The 17,479-nt window shown below is 42.2% G+C and overlaps 1 protein-coding gene across 4 annotated transcripts in view; it reads left to right on the plus strand.

Moving 5' to 3' along the window:
* The window catches only part of BSN (bassoon presynaptic cytomatrix protein), a 209,604-nt gene that overhangs the window by 154,461 nt on the left and 37,664 nt on the right, over positions 1 to 17,479 (plus strand). For all 4 annotated transcript variants that reach the window (XM_079964382.1, XM_079964381.1, XM_079964384.1 and 1 more), the window contains exon 4: positions 16,730 to 17,158. In XM_079964382.1, the coding sequence (XP_079820508.1) occupies positions 16,730 to 17,158 (429 nt within the window). The remainder of the gene's footprint in view (positions 1 to 16,729; positions 17,159 to 17,479) is intronic.

Below are 17,479 nucleotides of genomic sequence, written 5' to 3' on the forward strand. Positions count from 1 at the left end.
GTGGCCAGCGTGACATCGCTGCTCTGGCGAGCCAGAGCCGCACACGGAAACGCCGTTTACCTTCCCGCTGGTAAGCGGTCCCTATTTATCTACTTGCACCCGGAGGTGCTTTCGAACTGCTAGGTTGGCAGGCGCTGGGACCGAGCAGCGGGAGCGCACCCCGCCGCACGGATTCGAACCACCGACCTTTCGATCGGCAAGTCCTAGGCGCTGAGGCTTTAACCCACAGCGCCACCTGCGTCCCGTCGTGTATATATTAGGTATAGTTGAAGTAAGTCAGGGAATATGGAATGGAAAGTAGATTCACGGAAGGAGTTTAAGATGTACAAAAGTGGATCAACATATTTATATATTATGCTGTTCTTTTCATTTTACGCCAGTTGCAGAGTAATGCTGGAAAAGGTCCTGTTAACTTGCCCTATCCACTGACGTACTGGCTTCCCTTTCAATAGTTGCAATTCCTCAGGAGTGAGGAACATGTAGCCCTCCAAAACGGTGCTGAAGTACAATGTGTGTCATCCCTGATCGATCATTGGCCATGCTGGTTGGGGCTGACGGGAGATGGTGCCTGGCATTTGGAGGACCATAAATTCACCATTTTCACGTGCAAAAGTTATGAAAAAGCTGTTATATAACTCGGTTATTTTTAAACAGCTCTATTTATATATCTTAAGAGTACATATGATATCATCATGTCCATATGGCATTTCTTCAAAAATGAAAAAAAGAAAAACAATGGCATACTGCTATGTAACAGGATGCATTCACATGAACATTGCTGAACAACATTAGTAGAAGTATTGTTTTTGTATTCTTCATACATATCAAGAACAAAAGCATTTTAGTACTGTTCTTGTTCAGTGAAAATCACATGGAGATATTCCCAGAGTTCTTAACTATGTTTTATGCTAGGGGTCAGCAAACATTTTCAGCAGGGGGCCGGTCCACTGTCCCTCAGACCTTGTGGGGGGCCAGACTATTTTGGGGGGCAGATTCCTATGCCCCACAAATAACCCAGAGATGCATTTTAAATAAAAGGACACATTCTACTCATGTAAAATCACACTGATTCCTGGACCATCCACGGGCTGGATTGAGAAGGCGATTGGGCAGGATCTGCCCCTTGGGCTTTAGTTTGCCTACCCATGTTTTATGCATTTCAAATTGCTGTGTTTTCTGTATGTGTTTTGCCTCTTTGGGAGGAAGGGGAAAATGTAAATTTAATAAATAATAGTAATAATACTTGGAAGTACCACTGTGTTCAATGGGGTTTAGTACCTAGAAAGTTGTTTAGAGGTTCAGCCTTGAGGTGTATTTATTAAACGGGGGGAAAACAGCTCATGCAAGCATGGTATCAGCAGCCACAGTACTTTTCAGCAATACAAAATGTGCACACAAAATTGTCATATGCAACACTAAAAATCTCCCAGTGAATCCCTTCTTACTTCCCTGCCGCCTTTGTTCAAGTCTCCTGGTAAGAGCTGCAAAAGTTGTGTGTATCTAGGTAAACCTCTGGTTTGTGCCTTTTCCCTTCTGTGCTTATTGATTTCCATGCAAGCAAAGGAAGAAAAGAGGAAGACGTAGTTACTGTAATCATTGGACATAATGCACAAATGCATCCCAGCCAGTCCCGCTCCTGTGAGCGAAAAACAAGCCAACTAATGATGTTTGATAATTTACAGCTCAACCATTAGCACATTTACTCAGAAGTAACACCATTGATTTCAGTAGGGTTTACCTTCAAATAAACATGCTTAGGATTGCAATCTTAGCCACTAATTTATGAGAAGCCTTCATGTATCTATTTATATTTCCTGCACCATGTACCTATTTTCTGGCTTGGGGGTACATTTTGTTTTGGCAAGCGCTCTGTAGTCCTGTCGCATGAAAGAGCCTTAAGGTTATGCAATACATATCCATTAGGCACTGAAAGCATTTTCTTCCATGAGTATATGAAACAGAAGCATGCAGGAGAGTATGGAGATTTTCCACACCTTTTCTGGTTCATTTAGATGGTGAGTACTGCAGAGGCAGGCTGAATGCAAACTTTTCAGTGTAAGCTTGCACATCTAGGGATGGGGGGACGGGACCTTTTTCCCCTCTGGGGCAGGGGCAGCCAGTGGGTAGGGACAGCGATATGCATCTGGCCTCCTATCAGCTGCGTCACTCTGCTTATCAGAAGGAGAAGGGGCAGCTTCCGAAGTTGTTCTGCAGGCAGCAGCCATACACTGGAAGAAAACGTTGCAAGACCTTACGGTGACCGATTTGGTTGGAGAGTGTTCTTTTCTATGTATCCTATTCTACAAGGAGAGGCTGGGCAGATGGGAGGAAAGGAAAGCAATGGCTTGACTGGAGAGGTTGTTTATCTTGTAAAAAAAGTGAGGAATGTAGATAAGCATAAGTTTGACCCACAGGCCAGAAGTTCATCACCCCTACTGTAATGTGTCTAGTTACTCACCCCTAACTGTAATGTTGTATTGAGCTTTTACTATTCTTTGTTGGCAGCCACCCAGAGCAGCTGGGGAAACCCAGTGAGATGGGTGGCATATAGCATTATTATTATTATTATTATTATTATTATTATTATTATGCGGTCTTAGAGTGAACTAGGAGGCGAATCTACATATAGAATGGCTTCTGGTGTTTGGATCCAAGAAATAATGACCTCTGGTGTTTGGATCCAAGGGTGAACCTTTACACAGAGCGAAACGGTGGAGCCTATATGAGATAACTTCCTCCTGTCTTTCTCCTTTGGTGAAGCTTTCTCTCTTGATCAGGCTTACATTCAACTGCATCCTGGAAACTTGCTGGAAACCTAACTTTTTTTAGGTCACCCTCTGATATATTTCTAGCTTAAAATTTAATTAAAGAGGAAGTGGGTGGCCGAGGCTGGCTATTTATATAGCTCTCTGACTGGCACACATATTGCCTTCATGTGCTCCTTCCTGAATGGAGATTTTGATACTCTTGTTAAAAAATAATAAGTGACACATAGAATTGCAACAATATCCTTAGGAAGTTTCTGTCAAGGTGATGAAGTCTTTCCCATGCCTATAGGGAGAGCTGACTAACCTCTGCTGTGATAGGAACAGGGAGTACAGTCCTAGTGTGAGGCTTGCTGGCCCTCCAGAGCCAAAATCTAGCAACAGTTGACAAATGTGAAATCTAAAGTGCATGCCCTAATCCTCTGGTTGAAGTTAAGCGAGGAGGTTGACTTCTTTTAGGAGTGCTAATGGTGAGAACAGGTTCACAGGGTGAATGGAATAACGAGTCCTGAACAGACGGGTGAAAAGGACAAAGCACCAAAAATGACCCAAAAGCAGAGCAATCAAAATAAAAGGAAAGTGAAAGACTTCCCTTGTGTTTTTTATTATAATATTTTACCAGGGTTAATAGGCAGGTTCAGAAACACAGACCTTGTATCATGGCATCAGACTATTGCATCATTTGTAAGCATATGGATTTCCCCTCTTGCTACATTCCCAAAGATGTCATCACTGGATGACACATACACCCTTCCTACCTCATCAGTCGCCTGTGATCAAATGTTCATAAGATCTGGTATAGCTTACTGCAGGCACGTCCAACTCTCTAGACACCGCAATCTACTCCCAGTAAAAAACAACTGGCAGTGTCATTGGAGGGGGGGGGGGAGGCCAAAGTTGTTGAGCTTTTTTAAGGGAGGTCAAACTTGTTGAGTTTTTTTTGGGGGGGAGACTAAAGTTGTTGGGTGCTATTGACAAGTGGATAATAAGTCTTTCATAGGCATAGCCAGGATTTTTGTTGGAAATCATGGGTAAAAAAATCAGTGCTTTTCAATAATATTTGTGGATATTATCTATGCCCAGTGTTTGTTGTGGGGGAGGAAGGGAAAGGAGATTGTTAGCCGCTTTGAGACTCCTTAGGGTAGTGATAAAGCGGGATATCAAATCCAAACTCTACTTCTCATGTGAAGCATGCCTGAACTTCATGGTCTTCCTTGGATCATCTCTCCAACTATCTGAATTTATGCACATAGTGACTGGAGAAAGACTTCCTTGGTCATGTTGGCCCATCTGCGGATTGTTATCCCCTGAGTGGTTTCCTGATACCAACTTTAATGTCATTTTGTTGCCAGGCAAATACCGGTAGTTCTATTTGTCCCTGCATTTGAGCAGCTAGTGTAAGACATCTGTGGTTTTATCCATTGTGCTGCATATTAGATTTTGCTTTAATTGCTGTATTTAGTATATGCCATCCTGACATGCATATAATTTTTTCTTAAATGAAATGAATGACATCCTGAAAAGCAATTGAAATCCTCCCTTTGTGGCTTACTGTTTTTCTTCTGGTTTACCTTTTTTTGTAAACAAGTTTCTAATAGTGCAATCCTATGCATCTTTACTGAGAAATAAGTCCCATTTAAAAGGGGCGGGGGAGTCAGTGGGACTTGCTCCAAAGTAAAAATGTATATTATTGCAGGTTAAAAGTTCTACCTTATTTCAATTCGATTATTCATGCCCTTGATCAAGATCATTGTAGAACCTGGATGCTGAGATTGTTTGTATTCTAGTCCCTTTAACCCCTAGTAGACTATTTGATACACGATGTACCACAGGATCGCTATACAGCGGTACCTCTGGTTACGTACTTAATTTGTTCCGGAGGTCCGTTCTTAACCTGAAACTGTTCTTAACCTGAAGCACCACTTTAGCTAATGGGGCCTCCTGATGCTGCCGTGCCACCGCCGCACGATTTCTGTTCTCATCCTGAAGAAAAGTTCTTAACCTGAGGTAATATTTCTGGGTTAGCGGAGTCTGTAACCTGAAGTGTATGTAACCTGAAGCGTATGTAACCCGGCATACCACTGTAATGGAATCTCAGGGAATCTCCTGGACTACAAAATATATTACACTGTCCATAAAATATTAGTCTATTAAAGAAAAATTGGGGAGGGGGATGTTATCCATCACAATTCTTCTGCATAAAATCTTGGTCTATATCTTTTCCATGCTACTTCGGGGGTGGGGCAGAAAATGTGGGCTGTGTTTCATCAGGATATTTTCAGTTTTCAACCAGATTTAAAGCAAAGTTACTTATCAGCTGTGTGATTGAATGAAGCCAGAACAAAATGGTTTATCACATGCAGTGCTGCATAGTTTTGAGTATGTGGGACGGATCTGTATACAGATGGTTCAGCAGGTGATGACCAAGTTCAGTCGTATGCATATGGCAGTCCATGTACTGTATGGCTACAAAAATGGCACTGAGCACAGGGCTGATTACAGGAAGTGCAGCTTTTCTTTCCACTGCCTGTCCATCTCTGCATTTCTATTTTTCCAATCACCATGGCAACCCTCTTTATTTCAATGGGTTATTTTTACTCCGAGTTCCTGCAGTACCATCCATCTCCCTGAGGATTAGCACTTGCTTCTTCTCAACAGGAGAAGGCTATAATCATGCTAACAAACTTCACCACACAGCAGGAACTAATGGATCTTCCTGAAAAGTCAGAGTCATCAACAGCGTTAATTGCTCCGTTACCTGAAGTGTATAGTGAACACAAGTGGTGCAGCATGGAAGGAATATGCCTCGGGATCACCAGGGGATAGGCTACTAAATAAATTCATAAGTAAACTGTGGTCCCAGCTTGGGGCTGGGGGGGAAGAGACCTTATTGCCAACACTCTAGGACCCCAGCGTTACAGGGGACATGTACTTAACTGACTCCAGCAGCAGTTTAACAGCTGTGGAGTATGAGCTCCAAATGAAGTCCAGCTAAATCCCCAAACGGCATAACAGCACACAGTTTAGGGGAGAGCTAATAGAAGGATGTTGTAGGATCTTCGTGGTTGTGTCAAAGGAAAGGAAATTGAAATTTCTGGTAGCGGTATAGTCTTCTATAGGAAGTCTACTGCCATGTATGGGACTTCAGGTTTCCATGTGTGGAATTTACATGTTCCAGTACTGAAAGTGAATTTTAGGGCATAAAACACTGTGCAGATTCTGAGGCAATCAGGAGAAAAAGCTTGCACACAGTGAAACAATGTCTGTGATAGACCTAAAATCTGGAGAGACAGCTGACCTGGGAACAGAGACAGACTCTGTGGATCTCTTATGATGTAAAATATTCTGAAATCCTAATCTGGATTTGTCAGAGTCAACAGTGCAAACACTAGTTCCTTGGTGACAGCAAACAGGATTTTCAGAAGTAATTAAATAAAATCTATGGGAGGCTATATGGATAATCTTTCAGTCCAAAGAGAAGCATGGCTTAGCAATGCTTGATGCATTGTTAGCATATCCATCAATTTATGGCAGTTGTCAGTGATCCTTTCAGAACTTTTAGGAAACTAAGGCATGTTTGGAAACTAATTTGGCCTATAGGGAACAGAATATGAATGGGATTTGCACAGGATATGAAGGCACATCTTGCTAAGCCATATATTTGAACATGATGTATCTGAAAATAGCTCCCACAGCTTGATCCACTGATTCAGAAAACTTTTATAATGGGAAAGAAACTGAAAATGCTGCCCACTGACATTATTATCCTCCTCATCTACTGTGTTTCTTACTCATCTGTCACCATGAGGTTCCTGGGCAGGTACAATAAGTAAAATAAAGTTAATATTTAAAAAGTTAAAACCTAATACAGTAAAAATAATAGGGTTGGTTCTAAAATATATATCTCAGGACTCAAAGGCCAGGGTAAAGATGTGCATATGGCAAAACCTATATGCTGAAGGTGCCCACTGCATAGCTGTCAACTTTTCCCATTTTTTAAGGGAAATTCCCTTATTCCGAATAGCATTCCTCACAAGAAAAGGGAAAAGTTGACAGCTATGGCCCAGTGAGACTGTGGGGGAAGGCACTCCAGAGTTTTAGGGGCTGCCACAGAGAATGCCCTCTCCTGGACTGGCGTCTACTAAAATTCTGAGGAAACTGGAACTACCAAGAGGGCCTCCCTTGCCAATCTTAACACCTGAGAGGGATGACCTTATTATCATTCAGATGATAAGAAATAACAGGAGTTGATTAAGGAAAAGCAACTTTCAAATATGTGGGGAAAATCAGAATATAAATAAAGAAGTGAACAGCTTTTATGGCTGATGCTAAATTTCAGAAATCAGCACCTAGGTTCTACATGTAGAACACATACTAAACTTTGCATCTTCATCCACAAATGCATCTATTGATGCATATTTCCTGAGGGAAGCAGTCAGGGCCAGTGCAAGAGATTGTGCCACCTGAGCCTCTGCAGCAGCTGCTGCTGCCCCTCTTGCACTCCTTCCCTCCTACTTTTCTTTTATGGTGGTGAGGTTTTCTGCCTCCATCTCCTACCTACCTACCTACCTGCCTGCCTATCTCTCAGAGGTGGTTTGCTGCAGTGACCAAAATTGCTCCTAAACATTTTTTAGAAGTTTAAAGTTATAGTAACATTAAGCTCCACACAGACTCCGATTTAGGCAGCTGTTTTAGCAGCAAGCCTTGGCAGTGACACACAGCCACCGCACACAGAATTGCTCACTTGGACTGAGGACCCCCTTGTCCCTTCCTAGGATGATGTAGGGAGGGGAAGCGCCTTGCCAGATGTGGTGGCAGGAATAGTAGCAGAGCTGGCTAGCAGATGCATATGGCGGATACAGGGGTGCACCAATTTGCTGACCGCCTATATCTCCAAGTGAGACAACTGATCCAGTTTGCTTAATGGGAGGGCAAGCTCTGACAACAGCTGGTTATTCAGCAAGCGCACCAATAATCTGAATGCTGAAATATTTCTTGAGGTTCTGAGTTATGCTTGGTGTATTATTGTGAAAATGCTTTATGAACTGCGAGCAGGTATTTTGATTGCTTATTGATGGAGCCTGATAGTACAGGCAGGAACTTGACCTAGAAATATCGTATTTATGATATAGCACAGTAATAAAGGTTTCAGAAAGTAAATGTGATTGAAATATTCATTGCAGCATTGAATCACTTGTGCCAGAATGGAAAAATACATTAGGGCAGATTCCTAGATGAACTGGATTAATATTGAAAGCCATTCTTCATATTAACCTCTCTGATTAGGCCATTTATTAATCTTTTCAAATAATTTATTAAAAGCATCTGCAAAAGCTGACCTGCTGCCAGCATGTGTCCTCCATACTATAACAATGTTTAGCCATAAAAGGAGATCCTGCTCTGGGCAGTGGGTCACCATCAGCAAGAAAACTCTTGAAGGGGTGACACCACAAGAGTTTACTCGACAGCTGAAGACCACCTCTTTGCCTAGGCTTTGGACCCTCAGACCATTGCGTGAAGGATGGCTTTATAAACCACGTAAATGTATTAAGAAGATAAATTCTATAAGCAGTAGAGGGAGATAGAAGCATGGCCATCTCCATTGGCTTCGATCAGCTCCATTTTGCTTGCTCTCTCCCTCAACTCTCTTCTAGCAGCATTTCTCCCAGCTGCAGCACAGAGAAAGCTTGGGAAATAGAGCTTACTCCATTGGCTTTGCTGAAAAACTAGCTGCCTTTGGTTTCTCCTGTCCCTCAGCTCTTTCCATTCCAGCTGGCCATTACACTTGACAACAGCTCGTGTGTAAGGAGAGCTTTCCTTTCACCCTAGGTGCTGGTTTGCAGTAGGAATCTCTAGTAATACTGTCAGAAATGTGTTGCTTTTAGCTGATGCCTTTCTTATGTGTATTGGCTTTTATATGGTATTATGGTGCATCATGTGTTTACCTCTCTTGTAAGTCACTATGTGTACCCATGGTGCATGGAAAGGTAGACTGCAAATATTACAAATATGCAAAAATTAAAAAACAAAGAATAAATGGTACACACTCTCACCACTTCAGGTAAGCAGCATTCTCTGTATGATCTTTGCTTGAATACTTGAACATTCCCAATGCATTTTATGACACAGCAGTGTAATATGTTTCTTTATAGTGTCATCTTAATGATTTGGCGCTCTTCTTGACAACAATTCCGGTTATACTAATTTGACTGATTGGCTTGGCAAGTCTTAGTTTCATAGCTAACTGAAGGAAAAGCAGCTTAATATCTTTGAGGCATGTCTAACAATGAGCACACAGGTACCACAAGTTTCCACTGAAGTGCCAAATCTGTATCTGCATCCTCTCCTCCCCCTAAATCTGCTCTAGGGGGTTCCCCAAATAAGGTCCAGCAAATATGTTAGTTTCAGTTTCTCTCAGTTTCCATTTCTCCAGTCTTAAAGTTCAGTCCTCCCCTTTTCCACATCAGCTTGCATAAAAAATCCTTATGAAAGTTCATCAGCATTTTATTGTGACTTTAATATAATATACATATTTTAATGCAATTTCCCCTAATATAGACATTTTTTGCAAACCAGTTTACCCTAATTTATTTTTGTATGCTATTTTCACTGTTACATGTTATATTTCACCATTACATGTTATATTTCGCCTTGCCCAAATAGCCTCTTGTTCCACTTGTGCACAGATCATTGTTTGGAAGCCACTAACTTTCAAAGGGACTGAGCATGTATGACTGACTGCCCATTCTGAAGTATAGAGAACTGCAGTTATGGAACTTTAGGCTTGAACTTTCCTGTATTCTATTTTCTTGGGGAACTGGGAGCTAGACAAACCACAGGGTGAACTATGCTACATGTTTAATGGCATTCTCTATGCTTTATCAGTGCCTGGGACAAGCAACTTGTACAACTGTCAGCACAAAACCATGACTTCAGTAGATGGATCATAGGCATTATGTGGCTTGCTGCATTAAAATGACATGGAGTCCTGGATTTTCTAGGTGAATTTACAAAGATACGTATACGCAGTGCAGCAACAAATTACTCAGCTGTATGAAGTTTCTATTTCCCCTTCTTGAATGAATCATAGCTTTCATTTTCTGATGTGTCACCAACAAGGTGGGCTGCATTTGTGTGATCATAGTAGTACAAATCTTAGAGCTGAAATGAATTTGTAGTCAAAACTTCTCCTCAAACTTTTCGAAAGCACCTCCGGGTGCAAGTAGATAAATAGGGACCGCTTACCAGCGAGAAGGTAAACGGCGTTTCCGTGTGCGGCTCTGGCTTGCCAGAGCAGCGATGTCACGCTGGCCACGTGACCCGGAAGTGTCTCCGGACAGCGCTGGCCCCTGGCCTCTTAAGTGAGATGGGCGCACAACCCCAGAGTCTGTCAAGACTGGCCCGTACGGGCAGGGGTACCTTTACCTTTACCTTTATGAAGTTTCTATTTCCCCTTCTTGAATGAATCATAGCTTTCATTTTCTGATGTGTCACCAACAAGGTGGGCTGCATTTGTGTGATCATAGTAGTACAAATCTTAGAGCTGAAATGAATTTGTAGTCAAAACTTCTCCTCAAACTTTTCTTCTGTGGATTTTGATGAATAATGTTCTTTGGATAAGTGACTATTTGGTGCCTGTTTGATGTTCAGCACCAACGTTTGACATCCAAACATTTTGTCGTAGCAAACCAACATTTGCCAGTATTTGACAGCTACCATACAGTAGTAGTGTGGGGACGCAGGTGGCGCTGTGGGTTAAAGCCTCAGCGCCTAGGACTTGCCGATCGAAAGGTCGGCGGTTCGAATCCCTGCGGCGGGGTGCGCTCCCGCTGCTCGGTCCCAGCGCCTGCCAACCTAGCAGTTCGAAAGCACCTCCGGGTGCAAGTAGATAAATAGGGACCGCTTACCAGCGGGAAGGTAAACGGCGTTTCCGTGTGCGGCTCTGGCTCTGGCTCTGGCTCTGGCCAGAGCAGCGATGTCACGCTGGCCACGTGACCCGGAAGTGTCTCCGGACAGCGCTGGCCCCTGGCCTCTTAAGTGAGATGGGCGCACAACCCCAGAGTCTGTGAAGACTGGCCCGTACGGGCAGGGGTACCTTTACCTTTATACAGTAGTAGTTACTTTTGAACTGTATCTAACACCTAGCAGTTAGTCTTTGACTGAAATTGGCAGCTTGCAGTAGAACTTAGGTCATTTTATATCAACGTGATGTACCCATCAAAACAGGCGATTTTCAGATTTTATTGCCAAATTGTAATTTTGAAATTCATTGGCAAATTTTGGGACCAAGGGTGGTATCCAGCTAAATATCTATGGTAATGCAACAACTTTTAGGCGCACAGCATAACTTCCCCATCCTCTCCTCTCCCTATGTTCCCCCTCCAGTCAGCTTTGGGTTTTCCCCAACCTATTTATTTGAACTTGTGACCTTTCAGTGATGTGCAGCCGTTATTATTAGCATTAATTGAATTTATAACCCGCTCTTCCTGAAGGAGCCCGGGGTCATCTCTGCCAAACTGGTTTTAACCTATTCTCCACTAGTAAGAAGGATGCATCATTTTTGAGACTTGGGATTGATTCCCGCACAGAGCCAGTCTATCAGACTCAGTAATATACAGTGGTACCTCGGGTTACATACGCTTCTGGTTACATACGCTTCAGGTTACAGACTCTGCTAACCCAGAAATAGTGCTTCAGGTTAAGAACTTTGCTTCAGGATAAGAACAGAAATTGGGCTCCGGCGGCGTCGCAGCAGCAGGAGGCCCCATTAGCTAAAGTGGTGCTTCAGGTTAAGAACAGTTTCTTGTTAAGAACGGACCTCTGGAATGAATTAAGTACTAACCTGAGGTACCACTGTACTTCCAGATGACCTGGAAACCTGAAGTTGTGTGTGCAGCACATACAGTCCACGACATCCTGATCTTGAATAATGTACCAAATTTTCAGGTGTCTGAAAATGGGACATATTGTCAATAGTCAAAACTCAAAACATGACAGGTAACCTTTGTATTGTTTTAGAGTTTATAGAGCTGGGGTTATTTTAAGTTGTTAATCAATGCTGTACTTTTCCTTTTATACTTCATTATTTTTACATTGTACACTCTATTGTTAGGCACTATCTTGTGGTAGGGGAAAATGGTCTATATATATTTGAAATAATAGCTGGCACTCCTAACACAAAGTAAAGGAAGCTATGAAATGCTACTGGAAAAGTAATAGTAGCACATAAGCTTACCTGCCAAGTGTGTATGGCTAAAGCCCAAGGGAAACAAGCTCATTTCTCTGTCAGTACTGCTTGTTTTTCTCATAGACTCTCCTATCCAGATGCGAGGAGGGAACCTAGGAAGGTGCCTTATACTGAATCAGACCACTGGTCTATCTAGCTCAATATTTTCTACAGTGTCTGGCAGCAGCTCTCCAGGGTTTCAGATGCCCTAACTGGAGATGCTAAAGATTGCACCTGGGACCTTCTGTATTCAAAATAAATGCTATACACCAAACTATGGCCCTTCTCCAGGGAGAAGTCCTTTGAGTTCTGAGCTTACGTAGTCATTTTTAACTTGTGCTTAACTTCCTTTCTTTGAGTAGTTTAGAATTGAGGCATTTCTCTCTTTGTACAGTCATGTTTAATGTTTGTTATTCTGTATTATAGAATAATATTATTCACGTGTATTATAGAAGGGGGTCCTCATGACTATGGCTGGTTTTAGTTTTATCCTATTTATTTTAAACTCAGCTGTTGTTTAAAAGGATTGTTTATAAGTTCATACGTATGTTTGCAAAAAAGAAAAATGAAGTCAAGCCACACTAGACTTGCTGGGTTGTAGCAGTTTTCCTCTCATAGCTAGAATCAGCAGCTTGGGTTTAGATTTCCAGTAGCAGTCAGAAACAAGCATCTGTGAGCATTTTGTGTTTTTATCTTGTATTTTTATGCTGTGATAATTAAATACAGTGGTATATTGGTTTAAGAACAGCCCTGTTTAAGAACTATTCGGTTTACGAACTCTGCAAAACCAGAAGTAGTGTCCCGGTTTGCGAACTTTACCTCGGTCTAAGAACAGAATAGTGGAAGGGCACCGGCGGTGGGAGGCCTCATTAGGGAAAGCACGCCTCGGTTTAAGAACGGTTTCAATTTAAGAACGGACCTGGAATGGATTAAGTTCGTAAACCGAGGTACTACAGTAAATATTTTCCATGTATGTAAGCAAGTTGAGGTTGAGCCGAAACGAAGTAGGGGAAGTTGTTTTCTCCTGTCACCAAGGGCTAGATGGGCAGTCAAACATCTGAAGGTATCACATGGTGACAATGGTGGTTTTAGGGTATATTCCATTAACATGTTGTTTCCTGTGTAGTTACTTCACTTGCTTAATGTACGCTTCCATCTAGTTACCTGTCTTCTTCCTATTTCCACCCCCACCCCTTTAGCTGCATTGGGATATTTGAGCTGAGCCTTAGCATTGACCTGAATAAAGGAAAAAGCCTGTTACATTAATTATATAGTCCCCGAGGAGAATGAATGCGGCAGGATTTTCAAAATGACGCTCTCATAATTTTAACTATGCGTTTACCTTCCCACATGACAGGGTGATGGCAGGAAATGGCTTGTGTTATGTTCTCAACAGATTTGCCACAGAATCTCAGGGACATCCAAGCATGGCTTCAGCCCTACTCTTTATCCATTTATCCGGATAGTTAAAATGCTCAGTGTACCATTTCTAAATCACAGGAGTATGAAAGAAAGAACAGAAGCCTCGTATCAAAAGGCATAAGCCTATACATATCCATAAATAAACATGACAGGCATCCAGTCCACTGCTGCCTTTTCAGTATGAGAAAACTGAAAAGAGTACGGCAAGCCCTGCGTGGAGGGGAAACAGATACAAACAGATTGTAAAGGAAGACAAACAGGAGGAGAGTATCTGTACTGGATCAACATCCTACAGTCCAGTGTGTTTCCTTGTGAGGCAGACCATATCTTATGAGGTGGATGTGGCTTCCCTTCTGTAGTTCCATATGCCTCACACATCACAGTCAAAGAGCTGGCTTATTTGTTAAAGTGAACATATAAACATACTGTCCCATTGCCTTTTCACTGCTTCCTTGGGATTGCCAGCTCACAATGCTGCAGTAAAGACTGGTGGAAAATTATCCATCTAACTATTAAAGGGATTGGATTGGAGACTCCTCAGGGCCTAGACTCAGAAAAAATAGGCTACCTAACTCCCCAGTCCATAGTCCCACAATCCATTTTCTCAGGCCTCTCTTTTTTCCCTCAGGTTCATGTAGTACTCTCTATTAATTGCACCCTTTTCCTGCGGTTAAAATGCACGAGGGTCCAAAGTGAGCCTTGCAGAATGCCATGCCATGTGCGGAGCAGTATTCTGCCAGAACCATCCTCTGGCCCATCAGGCAAGAGTGGAACTACTGGAAGCTAGTCCAGAAGCATTCTGTGGTCATTGGTACTGAATACCTCAGTATGTGGTGTGCCAGAAGGTGTCGTATGAAGTCAGATATGTATGAGAGAAATATATGGTTGTAAAATGAAATCTTGAGGTTGGAAAGGGCATGTTAATATTAATGTTGGGGACACAAACATCACTATGTTTCTCCACCCCTCCTATAGCCCATCATCCAGCAGACTTAAAAAGCCCTCATTATAGAGAATCATCCTCTTGGTAAAATACAGTTTAGCTTCTGCATTTCAGAGCTAAAAATAAAAGAACAAGAGAAGAATTTCAGCTGTTATGCATGCAGCAGATGCACTGCACACAAGGGAGCCATTATGAGTGGAATAAGTGAATGCAATTAACAGCGCTGAAGTGACTAAGCATTCCATATAAAATCACTATGGATCAAAGTGAAGCTACTTGTGCATTTGAAATGGCATCTTTAGCAACAGGAAACACAATACCAAGTAATTTTTCTTAATTTTAGGACATGGAGGGGGTTCCCTCCCCCATGTATTATTCTGAAAAATTATGCCTTGTCTACTACATGTTTTCAGAGAAAGACATTGCATAGAACCTCATGATTTTAAGCTGTTTCTGTTGAGGGACAAGATGCTGATTTCATATTAATATTATCTCTTTGATCACTGCGGTGTTTCAGTTAGCTTGTTGAGATACATCTTGAACTTGACCTGGTGAAAACATTAAGCAAACATTAGTTGGGTCCCCAACTAATATCCAAACAATAACTTTTGCAAATGCATATATATAGGATGGAGATAAAGCAGTTGTGAAATGCTGCCTTTCTCCATTACAAAGAGAAATCACAGCCTGCCAGACACATGGACATCGATAGCACCTTCCACAGAAGCAACCACTGTGATGCAGACAAGAAGAACCCAGAAACTGAGAGGCTGCAATGTTCCCCATAGATAGCTATTTGAAAGCTTTTGCTTCTATCTGCAAATAGCCATCCTTTTGAATTACCTATCAAAAGTGGGAAAAGGGTAGTCAGTGCAGTGTAGTGTCCAGGCAGCTTCTTTGGGAGGTTTCCCTGTTGGGGCTTTTCGTACTGCTGTGGATATGCTGTAACTAGGTGCAGAGCTGATCTGAATCTTAAACTTTGTCATGGAGGAGGTTGTGGGAAGTATTATTTGGCTCTCAGTTGAGTTTGATGTGTTTTAACACGCACCGTCTCTTTTGTTGTCATAATGCCATGCTAACAACACTGCTCATCTTTGGCTCTTCCACTGGAAATGCACCAGTGTAATATTATGACATATCTCTGCTGTTATGCTGATGTCGGGTCCTTACCTGTATGAAATGTCTAACATCTGGTGTCATAGGGCATTCCCCAAATCCTAAACTCCCCAGCTTGCATAAATTGAACACAGAAGATAAAGCTGATAATTACTTTGTTGTAGTGTTGTTGTTTTTTAGCTGCAAAGCATTCCACAGGCAAACATATTTTTATATTTTCACAACTTGCTGACATGTCACTTTTTGGTGCACTTTAATTAGACCAAATCATGCAAAATTTACACCAATAGAACTGAGTCTTTGCATTCCTATTCCACCCATCCTCAGCAGAGAAGATCATCACAATGTAGGCTTTATTAAGTTTTCATCTCATAAGGAGTACACTCTTTACTCAAGACCTATAATGCATCCCATAATGCTTTGATGAACATGATTTATATCTGTACTTCTGGTTGATGTCCACATAGTTCAGAATCCATAAATACTTCGGGCATGGCACCATCAGAAATAACTTTTCTGTCTTAAGATTGTTTGGCTAATTTTGTTTGTTTCTTCTTTTTTACATGGTCTCTGGAGCATTAAATGGCTATCCTCTGCAGCCATTACTCTTCCTTTTGTTGATAAAGGCTTTTCTGCACTGAAAAGAATAAGAAAAATAAATATTTGATGTTCATTTTCAGTTGCTGTTGTTAATAATAATCATGAATCCAAATAAGCCTTGTTTGTCCTCACAGCGATCCTGGGAGGCTGGTCAATGTTAATCCCATTTTAGAGATGGTGAATTGAGGCAGCCACACTCTGACTTGCCCAAGGCCTCCTGTCCATGACTGAGTTATAATTTGAACATCTAAGGCTGGGGGAAGGGTTGTAGGTTTGCATGCAGAAGGTCCAACATTCATGTCCCCAGCATCACCAGGTAAGGCTGGGAATGTTTGCAAGTCTGAAACCCTAGAGAACTGCTGCTAACTAAGCTAGATGGATCAACGGCCGATTTGTCCAAGGTTGTAATCTTATGTGCACTGACCTGGGAGTTAGCCCTACTGAATTCAATAGGATTTACATCGATCCATTAGACCATGGCAGTTTGGGGGTTACAGCAAAATCTGCTTTCCTCCACATAATGTAAAGTGGAAATAATTATGTTTAACTTAGAGAGAAGGAAGTATGTTGCATTCAATAGGAGAGGTATCTTCATGCTGATCTTGAATGAAATGTGGATTTCATTCCTGGTTTGTTTGTTTTTCCATCTTATTTCAGAAAAATGAATGGCTGTGTTTGAACTGCCAAACTCAGAGGCTGCTAGAAGGAAGCCTAGGAGACCCTGCTCCAATGCCACTGCCTGCTCCAAAGCAACAGCCAACTGGATCCCCTCGACACCAACCCGGAGGAATTGTTCAGCAGCAGAGAGGAGCTCCTCAGCAACCTGAAATGTCAGCTCCTCACGACAGGCACTTTTCACAAGCAAACCATCTCAGGACTTCAGAACCGAGTAAATTACCAACCACTGTCCAAGACAGAAAGCCTCCTGCTCCATCAGAAGGAAAGCCACTGCCCAAACTACCCGAAGAGCCTCCCAAAGCTTCTGAAAGTCCATTGCCAAAGGGGAAAACTATGGCCACAAAACTAGAAGCGGATATCAAAGATAGCACGACCGTATCCGAGTCTCAGAAAACACGAGAACAGGAGGTAAGCATCGCTCCACTGGACACAATGGTTTAGTTAGAAGAGGGTTTTTTTGAGTAGCCGATACCCAACCTAAAAGCCAACAGGAGACAGTTTATTAAACTGTTTTTAGCTGGCAGTCAGGCAGGGGATGATAGAGACATGGTCTGCTATCCAACAGGCCTCTTCGCACAAATGCACCATATTTGCAGAAGACTCTTTTCGGGTTTTTCCCCCCTTGCCAAGATTCGTTCGTCCACTTCATTGCTTGCTATTTTTAAAAACATCCCTGGGTTTTTGAAACACTAATGCCTCCAAGCATAACTGGATTGAACATCTTCTAGT

This window comes from Podarcis cretensis, assembly GCF_951804945.1.
Source record: "Podarcis cretensis genome assembly, chromosome: 2".
NCBI classification, from domain to species: domain Eukaryota; kingdom Metazoa; phylum Chordata; class Lepidosauria; order Squamata; family Lacertidae; genus Podarcis; species Podarcis cretensis.